The sequence below is a fragment of the Calypte anna genome, chromosome 2 (genome assembly GCF_003957555.1).
Source record: "Calypte anna isolate BGI_N300 chromosome 2, bCalAnn1_v1.p, whole genome shotgun sequence".
Lineage (NCBI taxonomy): Eukaryota > Metazoa > Chordata > Aves > Apodiformes > Trochilidae > Calypte > Calypte anna.
In genome coordinates this window covers 23829882-23856759 of record NC_044245.1, presented here as the reverse complement: position 1 = coordinate 23856759, position 26878 = coordinate 23829882, and the positions used below count along the sequence as shown (strand labels likewise).

The following is a 26878-nucleotide window of genomic DNA, read 5'->3' as shown; positions in this document are numbered from 1 at the left end:
GAGGCGCATGGCGATGACGTCATCCAGCCAGGCGGCAGTAGGCGATGCCCCCGATAGAGAAGCCAATCAGAGGCGGGGAGCGGGCACAGGGCGCATTGGCGGGGCGGGGGGAGGAGCGGGGGGAGGGGCGGGGTCAGTCCCGCGTCTGAGGGCGGCAGCTGCACAAGGGAGAATCTCGGGAAGGCCCGGCCCGGCCTGACCCGACCCGACCCGGCCCAGACGTACCCGCCCGCCTCTGAGTGGGCAGCTGTCTGCCAGGGTGCAGCTGAGCCGTGGAGCCAGGTCCGGCCGCCTGCCGGCATGTGGGGCAGCGGCAGTCCCGGCGGAGGGGGAGCTGGAGCCGCCGCCGTGACGGTCATCCTGAGCGGGACCCGGGACTGCTTCCTGCACTTGCCAACCGTGTTGGCCTCTCAGCTCCGCCTGCAGCAGGTACCGCGTCGGCTCCGCTCGGGGCCTGGGCAGAGGGACGCCTCAGTCAGAGAAGATTTATGTGTGGTTGCCGTCGTCCCCCCACCCGGCATCCCGTTGCCATGGTGACACGAAGAGCCCTCCTCCCTGCCTCTCTCCATCCCTCCCGCCACCCCACCACCAGCTGAGTGTCGCCATGGCGACAGGGCGAGCGAGCCACCCCCCGTGGCTGCGGACCCCCACGCAGGGAGACGCGGCTGCTGCGTGGCCGCAGTAACCGGGACCCCGCCCCTCACCGCTGCCGCGGGGCCCGGGGGACCCCGCAGGGACCGCGCCGCAGAGAGGGGCTGGGCTGGGGACATCTGCGGGACGGGCCGTCCCCGCGCCTCGGTAAACCCTGGAAAAGGTTGGCGCTCATCTCCCTACGCATCTGAGGTGTTTGTGTCTCTCCCAGCGCTACGTGTTTTATAGCAGTGCTCACAGGAACTCACTGGCATGGGCAGAATAACGTGTAAAATTATCGTTCGGGTAGGAGGTAAAGTGATGAATCTGAGCAGAATCCTAATTGTTGGTGTACATAAATCCTCACCATCTCTTCCCATATAGCATAGACAGGGCTCAGAGGTCTTTTATCTGCAGTAGAGATAGATACCTGTTCAAAGGTCTGTTAAGTACATGGATCTGTGAATGGACGTACACCTGAGAGTTTAAATAACTTTACATGTGTGGACACGAGCAAAGCCTGCACACATCCCTTGTGTAATGAACAGGAGTTAAGGATCTGCTGAGACCATTTGGCAGCTTGGAGGGAAAATAGCAGGAATGAGGGGGTGAGGAAGAGGAGGTGGGAGTGAAGCTCAGGAGCGGAGGTGGCGGCCACAGTGCAGGCAAATCCCAGCCAGGCCAGCCTCACCCAGCAGGGGTAACCTGTGGTGTCAGGCCAGGTTCCCAGGACTAGAAAGGGCATTTCACAAAAGTGAAGTCATCTAGACATGTAAAAACAAGCTCTTCTTTCTTTGGGGTGGCAGAAGACAGGTTGGGAGTAGAAGAGAGGCTGGTGGTGTTGCAAGATCTGGTGTGTAAATGTTTGCTTCATTTCTCCTGCAGTTTCTGAATGTCTTACAGATTGGCAGGCAAGAGAGAGGAAAAAGGAATGCCATTGCTTTAAGGTTTTACAGGGTCCTTCTGTACATAGATGGTTCTGATGGACTCCTGCTTTTACTTAACATGATCTGCAAAATTAAAATATATCATCTCCAAAATCTTGATGGAAATATTATGCTCAATGCAATTTATTGAATAAAAATGCTCAAAGGGGGATAAATTATCATGTTAAGAGAGATTACACTGAGTAAGTCATAAAAATTTAAATGGAATCAAACCCTAAATATGATTGCAGAAGGTATTACTAAGAAAATGGTCTACAAAAATCAACCATGTGTGAATATTAAGACACTCAGGGAGAGAGAAGCTTTGTCTGTGTGAATACAGGGAAGAGCTGTAATTTAAATACTATTTTTGATGAAAGGGTCTTTGAACCATTGTAGATACTCCCTGAAAATGTTTGCAGACTTGTCCCAAAGTCAATTATGTGAAATTGTTAGGATAGAGTTGAGAACAAAAACCAGAAAACATCACTATGTGTACAAGTGAATGTGTAGCATATCCACAGTGTACGTTGTCATGGTCACTTGATTTTTGTAAAAATAGTCATTTTTGAGAAAAATACAGAAAATGTAAATTGAGTGTTAAAATGTAGGATATAATCTCTTTTTAAAACTGACAAAACATATTAAGATTCTCCAGTTTGGAATCAAAGTAGCTGAGTGCTTCTGAGACGTACATTAAATCTTTTTAGTCTGAGTTTATGTAATTTGTAACTTATGTAACTTATTCTAAATATTCCCCAGCTCATGAAAGCACTCATGGATCCCGTGCAAGTGTTACAATGCATATGAAGTTCAAGCATAAGCTTACATTTTTTTCTCATTTGGGAAACAGAAATGTGTGGTTATACATTTCTGTTGAGATACTGCTTTGCAAGGCTGTAATTCAGAAAACAGGAAGATAAATTGTTTTCCTTACTTACAAGGAGTCCATAACAAATATAAATTGTTCAACAGTTGAAACCAACACACCCTTCTATGTTGAGAGCTGTGCAAACAGGTAACATGGAAAAGAATCCTAAGGGCCCTGGTTAACAAGAAGTTGGCCAGTCAGCCAGTATGCAAACCAAACACTTTACTAACATGTTGCAAGTGCTGCAAGCTCTTGTTAGGAAGTATTAATTAAAGCAGGACATGTAAAATCCAGAAAATATTTTTCATTCCTTTGATGTTTCTAATCAAATACAGTTTAGTTTGAGAGGTTGTTGTCTCATTTACCTTGTTTTATGTTAATTTTTATTGTTTCTTTGAAACTGATAGGGTCAAGCTGTGAAAGTATTGTGTGGTCACCAGGCTGCATTCCTGAGCTGGATGGAAATCAGGCACCGAGGTCACCAGGGTGAAAACATTGCAGAGATCAACAGGCAGCTGGCAGAGAAACTTGGCATTACAGATGGAGAACAGGTTTGAAAGGCAATCCTTTTTTTCTTGTTTAAATAAGGAGTATATTGCAAGATACCTGAAAAAGTAATTATTTACAAGCTAGCCATGCCCTTCTTGTTTCATGTATTGAGGCAATTATTTCATTGTGTTACTTCTCCCCCCTTTGCTATGTTGCCTCTCTCTTTGGACGTGTACTTAAATTGACCTTCTGCCCTTGGGCACTGTGTTAAACTTCTTGTAAACAGTTCTTTCATTGGATAGAAATTGAAGAGATGCCCAGGAGGCAGGCAGAGCTTTCTGACATGGGACCTAAAATCTCAATATTCAAAGGGTTTTTTTATATTAATAGGTAAAGATTTAAGTGAACAAGAGTAGAAAAGTTACTTTACCCAATGTTAGTGTGCAGTATATTCTTATACATCTGTTCTCTCATATGGAGAATGTTATGCAGCATAATAGAAGACATAAAAGAATGGGGCTCAAAACAATATATTATCTTACCTTGTTGACTTATTTACTATATTCTTTCTAGAAATGATGTCTCTATTTTCAGAACTTCAAAATTTGCTAGTTCAGTGGCAAGCTAAATGCCCTTTTTAGTTCTAGCAATCAATAGGCTTCAACAGAAGAACAGTTGACAATGGAAACCTAGGAGAACCACACCTAGCTGTTGCCTGGGAATAATCATCTGTGCAATCAAATGAATACATGAATAATTAGGTTGTGTTTCCATTGCTTTGGATTCAGAAATTACATGTTTGCTGTGTTTCATAATAATATGCTCATTTATTTACTGTGTAAGTAATATTTTGAAATATATTCCTCCCAAATTTTGCTTCAGTCTGAGAACCCAGAGGAATTTGAAGTCAATTGTTACTTTTATAAAAGCTGACATGAAATCTAAAAAAAATCTCAGAGGACAGGTGACGAGTTTTATCTCAAGAAAAACTCTGTGCTTTTCACATTCATTTCCATTTGTGGTTTTTTGAAGTCCCCAAGTATGCTCAGTGCAATCCATTTCTGTGCTTAGGGATTACTTAGTGCCACTAAGAAGCTGCATGTTCAAAGTAGGGAAAATGTGTAATGAGAGAGATGTCAGTTTTCTAGTTGAATTGAAGATGAGTCTTTTATAAATGTTTTTAAAAAAGAAATTAAACTTTTTGAAATGGTGTTACATTTTGGCAGGTATTTCTTGAACCCTGTTCCCATGTCTCCTCCTGTCAGCAAGTAGAAGTGGAACCACTCTCAGCAGATGATTGGGAAATTCTGGTAATAAACCCCTTTCCACTGTTCACATCCTTTTCTTACAGGTAACAGGGTTTCTGACACGCAAATTTTTGCACAGTGAACAATTCTTTTCAGCCCTCTAAAAATACTAAATATGTTGGGGTTTAATTGGATTTTATATTTCAAATGGAGTATTAGAAAGAGACGTAGAGTTTTTATCTTCAAACAAATGTTAAAAATGTATGCAATGTTTAATTCATGATGATATCACATTTCCCTAGGAACTGCATGCTTCCTCTCTTGAAAAACATCTTCTTGACCAGATCCGAATAGTGTTCCCTAAAGCCATCTTTCCTGTGTGGGTTGAGCAGCACACTCATGTTTACATCAAAATTGGTAAGCAGCTGTGAAGGCTCTTGCAGCACCTTGAGTGAGATAGTTTGCAAGAGTTGAATGCATTCACTGATGTGCTTTGTCCATACTCAGGAACACTTATGCCAGCAGCTCCCTACGGCAGACTAGAAACGTGCACAGAGCTGCTGATATGTCCCAAAACACGCGGCCTGGGGGAAAACACCACCAGCACACTTTCAACAGAACGTGACATCTTGCTGAAAAGCTTTGTGAAAAATAACACAGAGGAGGAAGAAACAGTGAAGGATCCTTTTGCCAAGCAGCCTTACTTAAAGCCAGGAGTCCTTGAACAGAGTAAGGCTGATGCAAACATGACGTTTGGCTCAAATGTTCTCCCAAATATATGGAATTTCATAGGGAGCGTTTTCTCTCGTACATCTGAGCAGAAACAAAAGACTTTGTGTGATAAAGATGAAATGAGCTCCTTAAAAGACAAGTGGCTGAACTTCATTCACATGGATTCCATTTTTAGAGTGTGTCAATCCCAGCCTCCCAGCGTGCAGAATGCATCTGCCACTCATGCTTTTCTGAAATTCAATGCTATTCATGTTTTTCCATGGAATTTAGAATTCACTGATTTGGATCCAAAGCCTGTAGTATCTTATGGGAAAATTCACAAGCTGCTTTCCCCAAGACGGCGTCATCAAGAAGCACAGCAAAATCTGCCTCTTGAAAAACAAAAGCATTTGACTAGTCCACCAGACAAAAATAATTCTGATGCTCATAGCAGTCAGGCATCCAGTGAAGGGTCTGTGGTTCAAATTGTTTGGAATGGATTTGAAGACCTAAAGACTGTCATAGAGTATGAACACAGTGGGGAAGCCCTACACGTTGGAAGAGTTTGGGTCAGTTTGTGCACACTTTCTTTGGGGCTTTTTATTGGATAATACTTTCTGTTTGGTAATTGTGGAACTGTTAAGATGTAGTTTTGGGATGTAGACTTCGTGTTAAGCTCTCAAGTAGAGTAGACTTCAATCAAATAATACTACTGAAGCTGTGTTTTGCTAAGCCATCTCATTATGAGCTACATTACTTACCATCATCCTCCAGGATGTACAGTGTACTTTGTGTTTCTGCATCCTTCGTATTTTTTCAACAAATGAGGAAAACTCTTCAGTGATTCTGGAGGGGATGGGGATGCATGCTTTCATCAACATCTATTGGTAGCCACTGTATTAGTGAGAATGTGAAAGTAGATACATACACACATACAGTACAGCACAGTGAGATGCTTTTCATCAGTTAGCACTTGAAATGTGCTTCAGACTCTAGGTGTCATCAAGCTGTAAAATAATGGGATCACGAATCCTAGTGCTACATGATCTTTGTGAGCTCTTTTATATAATCCTTAAAATCCATCTTAAAAAATTGCAGTAACTGTTTTCTGTATAATTTAAATTATTTTAGTCTTTAAGTATTATTTTGCAAGGTGTCACAAGTCCTGGTGTGCAGACACCACTATTTCAACTTGTTATGGTAGAACCACAGCCTTCTTGCTTTCTTTCTTTCCTGGAAGTACATGTGGGATCAACAAAAATAGATAAAATACACTCCAAGTCACTATGATTTTTACATAATAATACTACTCACAGTTTGCTTTGTTTTGTTGTTGAAAATGAGAGCAAAAGCCTGCAGTGGTCCTTCCCACTAAATATTTTGGGAAATGGAACCATTTTCAAAATGCTAGCAACCATAAAGTCTTTCAGACGTAGTAAACATTTGTGAGAAGTTATCCATTTGGATATGCATTTAAAATAACACAGAATAGTTTTCTTTTTAAAAGGATAAACTGACTAGTACAACTTAGGGAAATTTGATTTTCTCTCTGTATAATGGCCTATTTATATTTAAGTTTCTTTTTTTTTAATTAATTTTAATCAGCAAATTAAAGTAGAGTTGTTTTTTGTCCTACACTGAAAGCATTTTTAGCAGGTTTTAAGAATTCCTCACAATTCTTCTTTTTCAGCCTTTTGGGGTTTATTTAAAGAGTTGGTAGATTATCTGCTATAATTGGCACTTTCACAAAGAGAGTAAAAGGAAATTAGAAGTGTGCATGAGAGAACAAGGTTTGGATACCATCAGTTTTATAATTCTCTCAGACTGCAACCAACAAGTAGGCTGATGGTCAAATGTAGTAGTTCTAGTAGTGATGAACAAACTGATGTTACACTGTACATAGAATGACAGTTTTACTTTCTGATTTTCATATTTCTTTGCTTTTATTTTCAATATTTCAGATTCCAGATGCTCTGAGGAAAAAACTACGAATTGAAATACATTCAACAGTCCGAATTAAGTCAGTTGAATCTATACCAAAAATTCCTTTATCTCTTAGACTGCAACCCAAACAGAATTTAGTGAGTTGATGTTCTTGGTCACATATTTGTTTGTGTATTGGAAAACTGACAATGTTGCTCTAATCAAGGTTGGGGTTTCTTTTATGTTTATTTGTTTTCTTTTGTTAGATGACAGTTTGGAAACTGTCTCTCTTGTATGACATCATTCCAAAGGAATTGCTTTTTTTGAATAATTCCTGGCTTTTTCTTTTTGCTGTGTAAGTCATTTAAGTTAAGAAGATGCTATGATCTACCTAAACAAGGCTTATCTAGTAATACGTTTTTTGCACTTGGTAAATATTTCAGATAGCTCAGCATGTTATTTATAGTGATTTCTTATTTAAGAGAACTGGCAGAGGTTACAGATGATGGAGGAAAAAGAACTTCTAAATGTTGATTCCTAGTTTCCTGAAGCTATCAGGAGAATGTTATATAGTATCTTTTAAATCATAGGGTATTCTTTTATTCTCAAACTGTGCAAATTTTTGGGATTTTCCTTATTAAAAAGGAAGTTGACATCCTAAACCAGAATTGAATTTGGTTGAGAAAAGATGTGTTTTCTGTTTAATTAAGTCTCAAACATAAACAATTGCTGTCAAAACAGCAATAGTGATGAATAATAATTTTGCATCACACCTTCGTGTGCAGCACATTAGTGCTGATTCAAACCTAGCAATTATAGGTGTATACATTTAACCCCATAAAGACAAAAAAAGAATAAGCACTAAAAGAAGTATCCTTTTCATGTCTTCTTGCAGAAGAGATGCATATACTCTTCAAGCATTGCAGTGCCCAGTGAATTTCCTAAAATGAACAATTACAGTAAAATTATAATTTTTAATGTGCTGTTGAGGTTTTTGCTTCCTTTAAATGTTGATGTTCTTCTCCTCTCATGCTAAAGATTTTCCCAAGTTGTGTCATTGAATCCCTGTTTTCTGTAAGGGAGACATAGGCAGTCTTCTGAGTGAGCATTTGGGACAGTAAGAACATAGCTAGTACCAGTTCTCACAGTCTGTCAGATGTAGCTGTGGAATGATGTAATTCTTCACAATGTAACACATGCTTGTTTCTGTGTGACAAGGGACTGATTATTTCCCATGTTAGCTGCTCCTCAGAACTTGAAATACAGGATTTCCCATCATGGTAGGGCTCATGCATGATTTGTTCTTTATCCCTGATACTGTATTTTGGTTTCTTACCAACAGAGTAAGGGTTGAAGTGCATTTTTTTATTAGCTTTTCTTTTTTTCTGTTGGAGTTAAAAGAAGTATTCTGTCAGTAGTTTGCTAAAATTGTAGAAAGTAGTTATGGTTGTACATGTCTTAAATAGGCATCTCTCCCTTTCTCTCTAATTCAATTGAAGTTTTTTTAGTTCTTGAAAGAAACCTGACAAACACAGAAATATGACAGTAACTTTCATTTTCCTTTCTGAACGCTGCTTTCATGACCTTGCTTGATTCCCTCTCTTTTTAGATGGGAATTATGCTTGTGTGATAAGGTACTCAGCCAAGATATATGTGGTCTAGGCTCAATTTCTTTTCCTATTCCAATTATCTAGGTGATCTGGGGTAAGTTGTTTGATCTGTGCCTGCCTGATGAAGTTTGGTGGTGGTGCCCCCAATCTAGATGAGCCCAGGCTGCTGTGTCTTGGAAGCAGTGAGCACCCAAAATAAGTCAAAGATCAGTATTGATGCATATCTGGGGTGCTTTTTCAAACCCAGGAGCTGTGTAGTGGTCTTGGATCTGGCAATACAGATAATTAAAACAAGAATAAAACCATTTCCTTTTCCTCATATCAGTGTTCTATGGATAAAATCTGTAGAGGTGGTGGAAGATCCATCTGTTGCAAGGGCTAGACAGATGCTTTGAAGAGAGGAATTGATAGAAATTGTATTTGGCAAATAATTTTCTGTATAAATAGAACTGTGATGTCTTCTTTGAATTCTCTGCTACAATAAGAGAAACAAATGGCTCATGCATAGGAAGAAAACAATTTTACTAGCACCTTGTTTTGTTTAATTTCCCTCTTCTATTTAGCATAAAGATACACATGAAGATGATGTTAAATCTGCTTTCAGTTCTTGGCTGCAGGATTCTTCTACTGATGATCTCCCATGGATAACGACAGGCACAGACTCTATACATCTGCCTATTAAAGAAGGTGAGGGCTACACTGTCCTGTGCTGTAGCTGTGTTTAACTACCCATTATAGAATTTACTATTATTGCCCATTACTTGGGCAATGTGCCATTTAATCCCTGTATACAACATCTATTGTAACAGATCTCTTAACACAAACTGTAACTGTGGATTATTCTTTAATGATGAGCCTTTTTTATTCTTTCATTTGGGATTATATTGTAATATTTCAAAATACACTAATCTGCTTCATCTTGTGAGGAATAAAAACTGACTTTATTTGGAATTTTAATAGTTGTTCCTTGGGATTTTACAGGAATGGAGGAGTTTGTCCTTAGTGTAGTACATCCTACACACACTGAAGAAAATAAATCTGAGAATACTTTTATACTGAGTCCCAGTTTGCTGCCAAAGACTACTATACAAGTAAATATCACATAGTATCAGGTATCAAGTAATTTAAATTGTTATATTTGGTTAAAAAGATACTACGTTTTATATAAAGTATTTTGTTTTTTCCTTTTTAAGTAAATAATGTTGGTCTGATCATTAAATTACATCTACATTCTTTGTATGTTATTTTAAAGCCTGAAACGTTGGTGAGATTCCAGGCATGCCACATGTGTCACTCAGTTTCAGTCTGTATCAAACTCCCAGAAAAATCGATTAGAGCAGAGGAAAGTCAGTAGTGTTAGTGTACTTGTGCTTAGTTGTTCTTTCCCTTACACTAAACCACTGTAAAAATCATACTGTATTTGGCAGGAACTGTAGCTTCTGACAGAGATGAGACATATTCCCTATTCAAACCTACCAAGCTCACATGGCCTTCTCTTTTGTGTAGTTCTGTGTCTTCAGTCTTTCTCATGAGAATAAATATTTCTATTTAATATTAGGATTACTGTTTCCATTAGCAATTCTGGTTGAAAAAAATGGTTATGGTTATAGGAGTGGGATATAATTTTTTTTTTTTCATTTATAAACTGATAAAGATGGATTTTAATGGAGAATTAAGGTTTTTGGCTGTTTAGAACAGAATTTTTCTCCAAAATTTAGGTTTCCCAATTTAAAAAAAAAAAAAAAAGGAAAACAAGAGCTTTATTTCTACTGGCAGTTGAACAGTACAAGAAGGCTCCTCCAAATTTTGCTAGAGACTGGTTGTAAGATGCAAAAGATGTTTCTTAACAGCAGTGTCAGCATCTCCTACCAGCCTGTTCTTACCTGTGAACTTCTCTGTTACCCTGTTTGCCTGCTGGGATTTCCATACAAGCTCCCCAGTGAACTACACTGAAAAATTCCCATGGGTGAAAAAAGCCAGGTGTCTGTCAGGTTATTTTGCATCCAAATCAGATCCCTAATCTGATTCACTATTCTGCCTCCCAAGTGCTCATCCCAGCACAGCAGGACAGGGCAAAAGAGAAGGAGCTGAGTAGTTACAGGTAGGGAAAGAGAAGATAAGCCACACAGTCTGATATAAGCAACACTTTGTCTGACATCTAATCAGTGGTTGTTACATAATTGTAAACACTGGATTGTTCTTGGAAATATTTGTATCAATGCCATTTTACCAGTGTATCTGTCTTAAAAGTGCAATAAGCTTTAGCAAAGTATTCAGCAACATTTTCTGTAACAGTTCCAAAAATGGCTGATCACTTCTATACCCTTCTTCTGTAGTTATATTTAATGTAAAGTAGTAACTCTTTCTTTTGTTGTAGGTTATTTTACAGCCTCTAACTAGAGAAGCTGATGGTGACAACCAGCCACCTATGTGTGACACAGAGAGAAACCTTCCTTACCACAAACTAAGTGATTTAGGGTGAGATATTTTCATAATAGAAAACATGAAAGGGAATGGGAATTTAAAAAAAAAATGATGGAAATGTAGAATTTTGGTAAATTAAGCCAGATCTGAAAAAAAACTTCAACTTTTGGCTTGTGTCAGGTTCAGACATTATTGTGATGTATGTTGAAGGGTCATCTTTTTCTCTCAATGGTTTTAATGAGGTGCTTAGAAAACTTCCCACAACTAAAGATATTCATGTACTGACAGCTCACCACACCTGACAACAGCATTGTAGGTATCAGAACTGCCTAAGTTTCAGTTCTTATAGTTCAGTGACTCTTCCTGTGCTCAGTTGTAGGAAACACAGACCTCTATGTAGCAGTAAGGGAAACTGGTGGTGTTGGACTGGTTTTAGCTGCCATTTCCAAATGGTTGTCATATGCTATCAGTGTTGTGTAAGGCAGCTGAGCATATTATACTGAAGAGGGGATAGGTGTGATGGAGGCAGTGGTGTGGTAGGGATAGGATAGGGTACTGCAGTTGGAAGGGACCTATAATCATGTATGCCATGTGCCTTATCATCTCTCACCAAGATGTTAAAGTGTGTTATTAAGGGCATTGTACTCTTAAGTACTCTTAAGCCTTTTAATCACTGTCAGGCTTAGGGCATCATCTGCCTTCCTAGGAAACCTTCTTCAAGGTTAGGAGTATTAGAAATGAGGATTCATTCCTGCATTCTGTTTCTCCCTAAATGATTTTGTTTAAAGTTGAAATATACGACTGATAGCCTTGCTGTGTGTGGATCTAAAAGGAGCAGTGTTGTGTGTTGGAAGTCAGAGATTTAGGACTGGTGAAGGAAAAGGATGCTGTCAAATGCTCTGTGTGCATCTGTGTGCTCTGTGTTCAATTTTTTGAAATGGCTGAGGAGTTTTCTGACCCCGGCTTGCTCCATGTTTACTGATTTGTTAAATTCCTTAGTAGGCTGTTACTCAGACACTCAAGTTGATGAAGCCCCAAAATATGGTTAACTCCTGTCTTTTGAGACCTTCCTCATGCTAGGGTCGTGTAGAATTGATTAGATAACCTTTTCATCGTGGGGATGTGTGCTATGTCTGTGTGTGTCCCCTCTGTCACCACTGCAAAATAAAGGTGTTGTCTCTTCAGGTTGAAATGTCTTTAGCTTGTTCTTGAAAAGGTGATGTGCATCATAATATGTCAGCTTTGAAAGTTACACAACTTCACACTGTTTCCATCACATGTACTGGTGCTGCTCTAGGCCATTGGATGTTTTTTGTTTTGTTTTTTTTTTCTCTGCAGAGGAATGGACAACTTGGGAACATCTTGTTTTGAACATATAAGCCACAGTCTTCTGGGGCGCCCTTTGTCTCAAAAGCTGGCGGCTGTTGCTGTGGGACTGCGCAGTGGAGGGGTGCTCCTCACAGGAGGAAAGGTACACACTTCACTGCTCTTTACTTGCAGACCCTCATGGACTGTTCTCTGTAGTTACAAAGCTGGTTTTCTTAGTTTTCTTTGATACTGTGTGAATTCCAAAGAATTAAAGAACAAGATGAAAAAAGAGCAGTTAGCTGAAGAGAGTAAATCCAGTAAAATGTTAGTATACATATATATGTGTACAAGTTATAGTCACACTTTATCAATGCATATCTATGTATATATATATATATATTAATAATAGAATCATAGAATTGGCTGGGTTGGAAGGGACCTCAGAGATCATCAAGTGCAACCCTTGATCCACTACTGCTGCAGTTACCAGACCATGGCACTGAGAGCCACATCCAGTCTCTTTTTAAATATCTCCAGGGATGGAGAATCCACTACTTCCCTGGGCAGCCCATTCCAATGCCTGATCACCCTCTCCATAAAGAAATTCTTTCTAATATCTAACATAAACTTCCCCTGGCACAACTTAAGACCAACTCCCACCTGGCTACACCCTCCTTTCAGGTAGTTGTAGAGAGTGATGAGGTCTCCTCTGAGCCTCCTCTTCTCCAGGCTGAACAGCCCCAGCTCCCTCAGCCTCTCCTCATAGGGTCTGTGCTCAAGTCCCTTCACCAGCTGGGTTGCCCTCCTTTGGACCTGCTCCAGGACCTCAATATCAGTCCTAAACTGAGGGCCCAGAACTGGACACAGTACTCGAGGTGTGGCCTCATCAGGTGTGAGTACAGGGGCAGAATCACTTCCTTGGACCTGCTGGCGACACTGTTCCTGATACAGGCCAGGATGCCATTGGCCTTCTTGGCTACCTGGGCACACTGCTGGCTCATGTTCAGCTTTCTGTCAATCCAAACTCCATATGTATAATGTTAGGGGATTAGTCTACTTCATGTTTGCAGTATCATAAACACTTCTTGTCCCTGAAATGGTTGAATAAAAATAAGAATATAGTATTTTCTCCTGTATTATAACATAAAATGTCAGTGGAGTTGATATTCTTACTTTCCTGTTGCCCCCTGGGTTGATTCATTTAATGTTATATTCCACAGAAACTAAAAGGTGTCTTAACTCTGAACTCTAAGAACACTAGAACACTACCTATGGTGAATGCATCCACTATGAATTTGTTTGTACTTGTTTCCCTGTAGGGCTTTGATCTCTGCCAGGTGATATAAAGACAAAATACTTATGTACTTCTGGTGATGAATAACATCCGTGTGCATACAGCTTTCCCAGTTTCTTACCTGGTATATACTGTGACAAAAATGCCCCAGGAACAGAAGGAAATAGCTGTGTCTGTTTACATTAGCTCATGCTTTTTTTTTGTAGGGAAGTGGAAAGTCAACATTAGCAAAGGCCATCTGCAAAGAAGCGTTCGATAGACTGGATGCTTATGTGGAAGTAATTGATTGTAAAGCTCTAAGAGGTATGACAATTTTTTTTAAAATCCAAAAGGTTTGCTGTACGAAGAAGCACAACTATGAAGTTAATATATTTAGTTTGCATAAGTTTTCTAGTATTATTACTGCTTTTACAAGGATGCCCCACAATAAGTGTCTTTACCAGCTTGGTAGAAATATACCTGCCATAAGCTTATTTCACACTTTTATCAATATCAGTCCCACATACGACAACCAAATTCAAACCATACTTGCCATGTTTATTTCTAATTGTTACAAAATAGGAAGAAGTTGCAAGTTGAACTGTGTGTTTTTTCATCTGTGCTAGCTGGAACAGGTCCTATAAAATCATAAATATTAAAGGATACCTGTATCCTATAACTCAGTGAGGATCACACAGATACCACAGAAGAATTGAACAACCAGCTGAAAGCTGATTTCTGATGGCATACTTACTAACCTAGTTTATGTTGACAGTAGTTGTCTAACACTCATGATAATAAATGTTTATAAGATGAATCCTTAGGATTTTTGGAGTTCAAAATAAGTCTTTTACAAGATGAAAGAAAACAAAAAAGGCTTTTTTTCACTTTTTCATTCACTGGCTTTCTCAAATAGTCTTGGTGTTACAGAGGCAGAGAATATTCAGCTGTTTTCCTACAGAGCCTTTATGTTGTGTGGCTAAGCTCTTTTTGCTTAAGTCTCTACTAAGGTCCTTGCTCCAGAGAGAAAAGAAAAGATTGATGGAGAGCTAGATCTGTTGCTCAGAAATTCTTCCAGTTATGGGTCTGTTTGTAGCTAATTTAGGGTGCTACTGATAGTGCTGTGTTTTAACTGTCTAGAAATTAGGCCTGTAGGCTTCTGTCACTGTTAGTAAAGGTAATTAATCCCATTTTAGGACAGGTGGATTCTTCTGGTACTTTTTTGTTTGGAGATGTGGACTCCTTTCTTTCCTGATTGTTGAGTCTGGTTTAATCTCGGTACCTGGATTTTTTGAATTAAAGTTAAGCCACATGAATCAAAGCATTTTAGCATTACATGAGCAAAATATAGTCTGATTTTTTTCCTGTTATGTTTTGTCACTAAAGTTGTATTCCTGTTTTAGGAAAAAGATTAGTAAACGTAAGGAAAAGTGTGGAAGAAGCTTTTTTAGAGGCAGCATGGAGACAACCATCCATTCTTTTGATGGATGATCTCGATCACATTGTTGGAGTACCTTCTACACCAGAGCATGAGAACAGCCCTGAAATGATTCAGAGTAACAGACTTGCTTATGGTAATACTGTGCTACCTGTATCTGGATAAAAATGTAATGCAACTTAGAACTCCTTGCACCTGAATTCTGCTGTCCTGCCAAGACAATTCTATCTGATTGTTACTGCCTCTGAACCATGTGGTATTCCGTGACAGGGATTCACAAATTATGGTATGTAGACCATTTGTGGACCACTAGCTGACTCAAAATGGTCCACTCTGGAACCTGGAGTAGCCATTGCCCATGGTACATACACCACTGCTGCTGAGGGTGATGCCCGTTGTCAGTACCACTGCCAGGGGTAGAAACTTCTCAGTTCCTTTTTGTATTGTTCATGCACTCAAATACATTGAAATTGCCTAAAAATTACAATTGAATCTTTAGCTGATAATTACTGATAAGATCAATATTACAATTGACATACCATTAAAATCGCTCCTGTTTTCCAGAATTATTTACAATTACAGAAATACATCAATTTGATACTTACTGATGTTTAGAACCAACTTCATTTAGCTGAATACTGTCTTCTTTATGATCTGAGCTGGTATACTTTGTAGAATTTCTGGATTATTTTACAATGTAACAATCCACAGATTTTAAAAATAAGATTACCAATTGTAGTTTGACATCTTGCATACAGTTTCATCTTATTCCCTAAAATCTAGCCAGTGATAAGTTGCAAAATTAAATTAAATAAATATATTTGGTTTAGCTTTATTCAGCTCTCTTCATGTAAAATTCAAGCCATAGCAAAACATATCTTTCATTTCTTAGCTTAATTGAGGAGTAATTGAGCATAATTTTTTGTTCCATTTCAGTTTCATAAAATCTTACTATAATTTCTTTTTCAAAAATGTGCACTTGCAGAATTGTGTTTATTACATTATTTAAAGATATAGTGCATAGAATTGTAAAGATTATTGCTTGAAGATCTTCTTTGCATCTGTAATTTCTTAAACTTTCATATATATATTTTTTTTTCCTAGTTTGCTTATTTTCTAGGCCTAGCATCTATTTTTATTCTTATAACTTCCCTTTTTTGTTTGCATGGACAAAATAGTATTTCTGAAACTTGGATCACAGCACACACAAAAACCACCACATTTAATATCCTGTGGTACACATCATCAGTGATGTTACAAAGTTAGCTTTTAAAGAGCACTTCTGATGGCATTTTGTTAATCAAATTAATAGAAAAATAAGCATAAAATAAATCTATTAGTTTTCTATTTAAAAAAAACCCTGTAAACATAGGAATAAAACAAATATAATAAGATGTTAATTTTGCATGTCCTGATGCTAGAAATGTAGAAATGTCTGCTTTGAAATGAAGAATCTTTTGCTATTCTGCACTTCATAAAGCAATGTCTTATGTGTTTAGTTTTGAAAGATCTGATAAAAGAAGTTATTTCCATGGGGAGTCTGATTGCATTGATTGCCACGAGTCAGTCTGAACATTCCCTACATCCTTCCCTGGTTTCAGCTCAAGGAACTCACATATTTCAGTGCTTCAAATCCATCCGACCTCCAGATCAGGTAAATTCAGGTATTTATTAATTTGGTTTGAAATGTTGTTTTCCTCCTCTTCAGTCTCAAATACAATACTGTAAAAGTTGCAGAAATAGTAGGTTACACCCAAAGATGAGAAAAAATTTGGAAATTTTAAAGTTCTTTCATGATAAATAAATAAAAACCTCTGGTGTATGCATCTGTCATTATAAAGTTTTAAAAACTGAAACTAATCCAGTGAAAACTCCTAGTTGGCCCCACTCCCCTTATCTTCAAGTGGGATGAAGATGTATCCAGAGGACACTCAGTTCAATGCTAGAAGTCAGGTTGTGTAACATAGGTGAGAGGTGTGTCTCCTTGCTACCTGCAAGGGGATTCTAGAGAAGCAGCTCTGAAAAATCAAGTAAATCACCACAGTTAGGTAAATGAGATTAAACCTAAGTGTGGTTTTTCATTGCCCAGAGGAATAAGTATGTCCCTAGAATGTATGTTTTTAAATTGTTATTAATAATAAATGTTAATTTTGTGAGAAGGTTTTGGGTTGATTTTTCTGATCAATTATATCCCTCTACTTTTGAATATAGCCCATTTTGAAAAGTAAAAAGGACAGAGGGGAAAAATAGACAGTATAACTTAACTGCAGGAGAAAGCAGCACTTTGTACACCTGCAAGCCCTGATGGCATGAAATAGACATGGCAACTTGTGTATTTGACACCAGTTGTTCTGCCTGCTTGTCTTCCCTCACAGGCTTGCAAAGAAAGGCCTCTGAGGAGGGGATTCTGGGTTAGATACAGTGGAGCTTTCTGCCTCTTCCTGCAAGTCTGCCTTTACCAATTTATTATTGTTTCAATTTTATTGATGGATTTAAAATACTGTGGTGAGATAAATTTTTAACATTGTAAAACCAGTGAATTTATTGAAATAAAAAATGAGCTTTTGTTTATATTCATGCCTGATCAGTTTTTATTTGAAGGCTTGGTGACATGTAAGCATTTAAGGAAATTTTAGTACCTCGTATGTATTTACTTTTTGAGTTTCTGAAATCCATATAAATAATAATCTTAATATATACTTTCTACATAATTGTGTTTTTCAGAAGCAAAGATGTGAAATGTTGTGCTCCATTATAAAAAAGAAACTGAATTTTGATACGAAGAAGTTTCCTGATCTTGACCTCCAGTGTATTGCAAAGGAAACAGAAGGTTTTGTTGCTAGAGATTTTACGATGCTGGTTGGCCGTGCCATTCATGCCTGTGTTTCCAAGCAGAGTGCATTTCAAAAGGGTGGTATGTTGACAACAAAATCTCTTATTTCATAGTCTTGCTTTTTTAATCTGAACCTGTGGAGTGATACGAAAGTAAGAAGCCAGATTTTATTTATTATGTTTAAAATATGTTTATTACGTATCACGAGGAATTTGCTAATAGTAGGCTGTGAGTTCTTCTTTATTTGAGGACTTTTTTTTCTTTTTTTTAGCAGAATTAAATTTGTCAACTATGGATTTTCAGAAAGCTCTGAAAGATTTTACTCCCGTGGCTCTGAGAAATGTTAACCTTCATAAACCAAAGGACATGGGGTGGGACAGGATTGGTGGCTTAAAAGATGTGAAGCAAATACTCATGGATACCATCATGTTACCTGCAAAGGTACCCAGTTCTTTTAAATTACCTGCCTAAATTTTGCACATAGAATTAATAAGGAAAGAATAATTTTTAAAGTGTGACATGGCATTTGACAGAAAGATTACATGTATAATTTTATGCTACTTTTGTAGCTTCTCAGTCTTCAACTGTCCTCAGATACTGGAAAACTTCCTTTTCCCAGTTTCAAATACAAAATGCAATAGCTTCTTTTGTGCAGATCAAGTGTTGCTCTAGAATATTGGAGTATTGCCTGATCCACTCTCTTCTTCAGCTAACATCATCTTTGCTGCACTCTCTGTTGCAGGGTTTGTGATTAGGCTCTGTAAAGACAACATTCCCACCTGTCTTCTGCAGCACTTTTGCTAGAGGAGTGTTCTCTTTTGGGTGAATGTCAATCCATCAGTTCCCCACTATTTGACTTTGGCCTTTCTGCCTTGCTTAAAACTTCCAGCATTGAGATGCACCATCCATTTCCCTCTTCAGAGAAAAGACCGAGCAGCCTCAGTGATTTTAGACATTACACAGTCTTGTACTGTGTGCTTATTTAATCATATTGGTTGGTGACTTAAATGGGAATTTAGAAGTACCAATAGGGACATGATAAAGCTTGTGGTGCATTCCTATTCTGTCCTGTTTTCTCTTGGTAGAAAATGTCACTTGTTTGTATATTAAGTACTTATACAGCCCAGGAACCAACTTCAGCCCCAAGTAAATTTACAGCAGTCCAGATGATCTCTTGTGACAATAATGTGCATAAAGGAAATTAGACACGTTCTGTTTATACAAAAATGAACACTAGTTGGTGATGCTGCAGTACACTGGAGAATTATTAGATATTTTAGAATATGTCTTGTTGAAACTCTTTTCCAGTATCCAGAGTTATTTGCAAATCTGCCCATACGACAGAGATCAGGAGTCTTGCTGTATGGAGCACCTGGAACAGGAAAAACACTGTTAGCAGGAGTAGTTGCTCGGGAGAGTGGAATGAATTTCATCAGCATTAAGGTAGCAAGCTTTTGAGGATTAATTGATTCATTTTATTAACTGAATGAAATAGTTTAACATGGTATTTCTGAGTATGTGCTGGTGACACCCATTTAATATTTGGTACATCTCTGGGACATCCCATCATCTGACTTCTGGAATGTCACAGTTTTATTACTAAGATTTTTTTGTATAGTTATTCATTAGGCAGAATTATAAAATATAATTAGACATTCTTAGTTTCCTATTTTTTAATAAAAAGATCCTGGATTTTGTTTCCACTGGAAAGTGAAGAGGAACGATGCATTTTAAACATATTTTCAAAATGTGGTGCAAGCTGTTGCCTTGTGGTACTGCAGCACTTTTTCTGTTGTAGTAGAAAATTTGAAATTATTACTTTAAAATAAGTTGGAATGCTTAAAAGTTTCTTATAGCTTATCCAGACCCCTTGCACTTCTATTCAGAGATGCTACTCTCTGAATAACTCTCTGGTTACAAGAAAAGTCTTGTATGTTGGTGTTGAATATATGTTCAATCATCAGTGCTGATGTTGAAATACATATTAAAATTGATAAACATCTAATTAATATTCTTTTCTGTTTGGGATTTGTTTTTTTTTTAGGGACCAGAGCTACTCAGCAAATACATTGGTGCAAGTGAGCAAGCAGTTCGAGATATGTTTAGCAGGTTGGCTTTGTAGAGATTTTGATGTTATCAATTAATTTTATTGGTCAGAGCTCCAAGAAATAATTTTGTTGTTCTAAGGGAGAGCATCTGAAATTATCAGTTGTGCCAGACCAGGTGTTCAGATCTTGGCAAGTTCAACATGACTGTCATTATTTAAGAACTGAGAATTCAGGAATGCACTTTTAAAGGTGAACTCCATTTGCAGTGCATTGGTTCCCATCACAAAACTGTCTTGGAAAACACATGCTAAATTCCTCTCAGACAGTTCCAGTGGACAGTCAAGTGTGCTCCAGCTAGTGATGAACCCTCAGTAGATAGCATCACAGTAGGCTTGGTATTTAGGTCCTCAGTGCCAGTTTTGTTTTTGCAAATCTGCCCTTCCTGACCCAGGGCAGTGCTCACTAGTGTGAACAAACTCAAGCAGTACACAGTGTAGGCAGTCTTTGTGTTTGATGTACTTAAGCCAAGACCTCATCTGTAATAACTGGATTTTAGAGCTTTCATGTAAATTAAGTTGACAGTTGAGTTTACTTCAGAAATTATGAAGTGAGTGCAAGGCATGTCATAAATACGAGAGGTGATTGCATTGCAATCCATTTCTTCAAAACCTCTTAAATTCTACGGAAAACAGATTTTCTGTTCTGTCACTACAGAGAACTGTTCTCTGAAGCAGAAAGCAAGTACCTCTAATATTTCTAAATAGTTTTATGTGTGACCCAAAGATAAACAGGATTTAAGTACTGTCTTTTTTCCCTCTTAGAGCTCAAGCAGCTAAGCCTTGCATTATTTTTTTTGATGAGTTTGATTCCATTGCTCCTCGCCGAGGTCATGACAACACAGGAGTTACAGACCGAGTGGTCAACCAACTTTTGACTCAGTTAGATGGTGTGGAAGGCTTACAAGGTAATAATGCATCTATGTGCTTCTTTTTATGCCAAAGTGTAGCAGATGTTAATGATGTTTTTCTGCACTTTCCTAAGGGGTTTATGTGCTGGCTGCTACCAGTCGCCCAGATTTGATTGATCCTGCTTTGTTAAGGCCAGGTCGACTGGACAAATGCCTGTACTGTCCACCTCCTGATCAGGTGAGGAGACAAAACATATTATATGAGAGGCAAGGAAAAAAACCAGCATCAAACTAGTATGCTTTATTCTCTGTTTCTTAATATTTAATGGCATTTTAAACCCAGACAAAGTGGATTTGATTGCCCAGCTCCAGTTACACAACAGTGTAAATTCACTGATTTTAGTGTTCACATTTTCCCATAAAACAGGGGAAAGACAAGGCTATTTGCCACAGTCTTCAGTATCAAATCATGTTCCTGTGGATATAGCTGATTTAAAAAAGAGAAACAGAAACTAGTCTGCAGGCCAGTGGGTGCTAGTGGGTGCAGGCTAGTGTTTGTCTAGCATTAAGGACAAGTAAAATAAGAGGTTGCTTTACTGACATTTTTGTTCTCCCTTTTTTACAGAATTCACGTTATGAAATCTTAAAAGCTCTCAGTCATTCTCTGTCCTTGGCAAATGATGTGGACTTCTGGGAGCTGGCAGCAAAAACAGAGTGGTTCACAGGGGCTGACCTAAAAGCTTTATTGTACAATGCCCAGTTAGAGGCAATCCACTCTAATTTAGGTTCAGGTTTAACACAGGTAAATAAAACTAATATAAATGAAGTCTCTCCTCTTTTACTTTGATATATGTCAAAAAGGGTTAATTTTGCCCATGTTTTTTGAGCAAATTATGTTTACTATGACTTGGTTTTCTTATATTTGTATACAAAGGATTAAAATCTTAATATGTTAGAATCTTAAAATGCAAGAATAATGTAAAAAGTAGTTGACATACTTCTTAAGTAGTTTATATACTTCTGAGAAACAAGGTTTTTTTCTTTTTGAAATAGATGTTTAATGTTAAATAGATGAATAAACAAATTTGGTTTACATAAATGCTGAGGAATAGCTAGCAGATCAATAGGAGAAATCCTACTCGGAGTTTCCTAGGAGCAGCTAGTGAATTCAGTTTTGAGGCTGCACATTTTGAATGGTGGAGGAAGAAAACAGATTGTGGGCTTTGTGTAGTTTTTCCAGCAAATTGAATTTAATCTGAGGTCAGGATCCCACCCTTGGTTCATACCCCTTACGTGACTAACAAGTCCTTTCCTCTTTTAGCCACTATTCAGCCACCTCTCCTCACGTTTTTTTATGCCTGTCTTCTGGTTCTAGCTGGAAAGGAGCAGGCATGGCTTCCACTACATGGAGATCAAAGCGTGAAAAGGTTGGGTCAGGGACTCAAAAGCAAGGAGGCCTCTTGGGTTCTTTTTCCCTAGCTATTGCAAAGGAATGGGGCTCTGTGGATGCAACTCTTAGTATTGAGAGGGATCTTCAGCCTTCCCTAACAACCCCTTCACTTACAGCATCAGTAGTTACAAGGATACCTCATGATTATGTTCCATTAGAGGAGGCCATTTGTCTGAAGCAGTGGTCTCCCAAGTGGTGTGCACAAGACAATTCACTGAGGTGCAGGAAGAAAATAGTAGAGCTTCAGTACTACATATATTTATAAATTACAAATTAATAAATATGCATGTATTTGGTGCAGTGTGCTCAGAAAGTTTCCTACTGGTGGAGTGTACAGTCAAAAAGTTTTTGCAGACTGTGATTTCCACATCAGCACTTAAAATGTGTTGGCTGTGACTAAAGATGCGTACAGAAATTAAGGACTCTAAAAGTAAACTCACCAAAATCTCCTAGAGCACTTTAAACAAAGTACTAATTGCCTGAAGGGAATGGTTGAGACAGAAGTGATAGAGTTCTACAACAGAAAAGGAACATGAGGTTTCCCAACACTTGCTGTCACTGAGAGACTGAGACATTTCAAAGCAAATAAATAAAACATGAAGATTATCTCCTCAAATTATTTTTCTAGCATAAAGACAGAAAATTCTGCTTAAAGGCATTGGATTTTCACAGCAATATACTTGGAAACATACTCCTAGAGAAAGACAGATTACTAGAATAAAATTTAAATTGATCATTTCATTTCCTCTGTATCTGAAATTTTTCAGTGTACTTCAGATTGCAATTAGCTATGAGTTAACACTTTTAATTTCTTTGTCACAGGATTTTTGCTCTAGTTCTGATAGTGACTTCAGTCTCTCTTCCATGGTTTTTCTAAACCACAGCAGTGGCTCAGATGATTCAGCAACAGATGGAGATGCAGGACTAGAGCAATCTCTTATTTCTTTGGAAATGTCTGACTTGCTTCCTGAAGATCCAAGGTCCAACATGTATCGTCTTTATTTTGGAAGCTCTTATGAATCAGAGCTGGGAAATGGAACTCCTTCAGAACTGGTAAATTTCTCACTTAATATTATGAATTTTCTGAATATTATCACTAGTAAAGCAGAAAAAAACCTACACAAATCGAATGGTTTTATAAATACAATTATTAGCAGCTTTGTTCTTCAGACTCTCTTCAGCCTACATCTTATGGTCCATGGTGGGGAAAAAGAGAAAGATGTGATCAGCCAGAATAGAATAGGATTCTCTGCAGCTTTGCAGGCCTTTAATACCAAAATCCATAAATACTGCTTAATACCTTCTAATCAAACAAACTGCATTCCTACTAGATCTTACTGTCTGGTAAAACAGTCTGGTAATGGTTTGTTGCCTTCCCAAGTTTAACACTAAAATATTTTTTGACTTCTTGGTGGCTTGTTTTTTGGTGTTTTTGAACTCAGTTTTATTACCAAACTATGACCAGCCAGCTTTCAAGAACTGATTTGTAATTTTAAGGATCAATAAACATTCTTCAGTTTCCAGTGAACTGTGCATTAATGGAACATTATGACCATAGGATTGTGTAAACAACAGAAGTAAGCCTTACCTTCCATTGCTGCTCCTAAGCAGCAGAATTCCTGCTGCAGTAGCACATGGCACAGGATGCAGCAGTTCTCTGGCCAGCTGGCAGGCAGGGCTGTGCTGGTTGGGTGCTCAGCATCTGGCAGTGATCAGCTGGGCAGCTCAGACTTGGGTGCTGGGTGAGCCAAACAGGATGTGCTGCCTCTGAGCTCCTTCAGGTGAACAGGAGACTTGAGAGTCTGCATGTGATCCATGGGACATTAAGTCAAGATGTGTTGCAGGATTGCTGTTATATGTTAATTATAAAAGTTGCTAGGCTCTTGTTTTCAAAACTGTCTTGCATTGATTCTTTAGCCAAAAATAGCTTGACATTGGAGAACTAATTACTGACTGCTAAGATGCTTTTGTATGTTTTATCTTGCATTACAGATGATAGTGTTATATTAATGGATCTTTAGCTCTAGACTTCAGCAAGGCTACAAGGACTGTAAGAGATCAAAGTTGTTGAACTTGAAAGTTCACACTTATCAAGTGCAGAGAGGATTTGAAGGTGATATTTAAACTATGAGTCACTCCAAAGCTAACTACATGAACTTGTCCATATTTGTCCAGTGTACTTGTCCAAATACTTGTCCAGTATCTGAAGGAGGCCTACAGGAAAGCTGAGGAGGAACTTTTTATAAGGGCATATAGTAGTAATAGGACAAGGGGTTACAGCTTTAAACTGGAAGAGAGTAGATTTAGGTGAGACATTAGGAGGAATTTTAGTGTGAGGGTGATGAGACACTGGCAAAGGTTGCCCAGGGTTGTAGATACCCCATCCCTGGAAGTGTTGAAGGCCAGGTTGGATGGGGCTTTGAGCAACCTGGTCCAGTGGGAGGTGTCCCTGCCCATGCAGGGGGGTTGGAACTAAATGGTCTTTAGAGTCTCTTCCAACCCAAACCATTCTATGATTTCATAACCACCAATTTTCATATGTAAATAGAACAATGAACTTGGTCGACCTTTATTCTTTTTGAGAATTTTTTAAAGAATTTGAGACCACAGCAGAAATACTTAGAACTTATATACTTAGAAGCCTTATTACCAAATTAGTACTTTTCCCCAAACACTGTGGCGAAGTAACCTAAACTTTCTGTTCTAAAAGTTATATACGTGGTATATTTTTTGCAGATATTGCCAGTGAGGACAAATACTGAATGAAATTTGTAAGCTAAGTCTTAATCATGGAGTTGTTCTTCTGTATTCCTAATGAGTTAATGTATTTCTCTTTGTGGTCAATTTAGAGCTCTTTGTGTTTGTCTGGACCAAACTCCATAACTCATGATTTTACCAGTGTGAGTCAGAGAGACACAGCACCAGCACAACCTTCAGTGGTTAGAACTGCTTCTCAAGAAGACTCACTGGAAAATAACCAGGAGCAGCAAATAGAGCACCTGAGGACAGAATTAAATGCTACCAAAGCCACTTACAGAAGCAAGAATGGAGTATGGCAGTTTTTTTATTATTTAGTCTTAACACTTTTCTATTGTATTCCTTCACTGCCTGGTATTTAAATAAAGAATTTCTGCAATAATATAAAATATACTGTAACACAAGTAGAAAACAATGATACCTACTTTGAGGAGAAATATGATAGGTGTTAACATTCATAAAACTAACTACTTGTTTCTGTTTTATTAATACTGGAGGAGGCTGGAGGGGTTATGTTTGGTTTTATAATACTTTTTTTTTTTATGTTATGGGGAAGTTCCAGAGTTACTGATATTCATGACACTGTCTTGATTTCTGTGGTAACTGTTCACTGTCTGTTCATGGCTCTGTTTTCAAGGAGGACAGCACCCTTAATCAGTCAGTGCTTGCCAAGAACACTATACTTATTACTCAGTCCCACCTGATGACAGCACTTGGGGGTATAAGGCCATCCATTAGCCGAGATGACTGGAAGAGTTTTACTGAACTGTAAGTATTAACATTTTTTTGTAATTGTGTATTCACTGGAGATTCAGTGTTTTGACTTTTCTTATTCATCAGAAACATTATAGTTAGTTAATGCTGGGAATGGCGGAGTTGAATAGCTCCTGGAAGCAGCCTTTTTCAGAAATACTAAATAGCAAATATTTACCAGTGTGTTGTCTTTTATTATTTTTTAATAATGTAGGACCTAGAAATTTTAATCACAGACCAGAAAACACTTGTATTATGTTTAGAGCTATATGAGTACAAGCAAGCACCAATTCTCTGACACTCAAAGTTAGGTCCTTCCTGCTCTTGCTGAGTAGTATCCTCTCTTATTTTCAAATTGCTGGGTTTTGACTCTCTGTAGTGGTCTTTGTAGCTACTGTATTAGAGAAAAGGCAGTACTGTGCAGAAAAGAAGAATATTTCTCCTTAGACTTCGAAAAAACTGGAGTGAAGAAGCTGGAAACTGTCCTCAGCATCTTCTGTGATCACTCTAATGGGATTCTTCTGACATGAAAATTGTTAGGAATTATCTTTCTCAGCTGATACACAGATAAATGGGTCTTACAGCAGGGGAATGAGAAAAGGAAGGGACAGGAAAGGAGGAAAATAAGATATGCTTTCCAGGAGCTTATACCACCCAGTCCACTTCTGTGTCTTGTCCCATCTGCCCCCCATCAGTCCCAAAAAGTAAATAAAAGAACAAGGAGGCAGGGCAGAGAGCTCTCTTTATTATGTTTGTGGATGATGACCCCAGCTCTGGGGAGGAATGCACTCTTTGTTTCCATAAAAATACACATAAAAATGTGTAGTTCTGTGTTGCATGAGTGTGTGTCTGAAGAGGCAAATGCAAACAGCAGCATTTCATGAGAAATCACTAATATCTTTTTCTGTTTCCAGGTATGATAATTTTCAGAATCCCAAGAAGAGAAAAGGACAAGCTGGCTCAACATTCAGACCAGGACAAAAAATTACTCTAGCTTAGTAACCTCTCTTTGTTTGTAATTGCTAAACTGTAACTGGAAATTACAAATGTGATTGTATCAGATTATTTATATTCATATGGATTTATTAATGCAGCAGTTGAAGATAAGTTTCTTTTAAACTCACATGCTGTAAAGTTATATCACATTTTATTTTGAAGAAAATTGTCTTCCTTCAGATTGATATTAAATTTTTGACAGAACATTGGCTATGTTCTGCCCAGTTGTTTATCACATATTAAGACAAACCTCATTAATTGTATCTTGTTTCCTGCCATTGTTT

General features: G+C 38.2%; 2 protein-coding genes across 6 annotated transcripts in view; both read left to right on the top strand.

The window, feature by feature from the left end:
- Positions 1-13275, top strand: part of FAM133B (family with sequence similarity 133 member B) — a 42033-nt gene extending 28758 nt beyond the window's left edge. The window contains exons 13-14 of one of the 2 annotated variants that reach the window (XR_003987191.1): positions 10673-10676; positions 13262-13275. The gene's annotated coding sequence lies outside the window, so the exon portion shown is untranslated. Of the gene's footprint in view, positions 1-2721; positions 2732-10672; positions 10677-13261 lie in introns of those variants that run through there. The other variant, XR_003987192.1, reaches the window with a different exon arrangement.
- Positions 136-26878, top strand: PEX1 (peroxisomal biogenesis factor 1). 4 transcript variants are annotated; one of them, XM_030444752.1, is made up of 24 exons: positions 136-429; positions 2835-2978; positions 4143-4226; positions 4466-4580; positions 4671-5443; positions 6836-6955; positions 8971-9094; positions 9389-9498; positions 10785-10885; positions 12170-12302; positions 13640-13736; positions 14816-14986; positions 16350-16504; positions 17575-17764; positions 17958-18124; positions 18992-19126; positions 19728-19792; positions 20553-20695; positions 20773-20876; positions 21264-21440; positions 22911-23141; positions 24938-25138; positions 25483-25613; positions 26513-26878. In XM_030444752.1, exons 1-24 carry the CDS (start codon positions 301-303, stop codon positions 26595-26597), a joined length of 3885 nt encoding a protein of 1294 aa, XP_030300612.1. In that variant the 5' UTR covers positions 136-300; the 3' UTR covers positions 26598-26878. The 4 variants fall into 4 exon arrangements, with proteins under 4 accessions (XP_030300612.1, XP_030300611.1, XP_030300614.1 ...); XM_030444751.1 differs by having other exon boundaries at positions 164-429; positions 17955-18124; XM_030444753.1 differs by having other exon boundaries at positions 347-814; positions 17955-18124.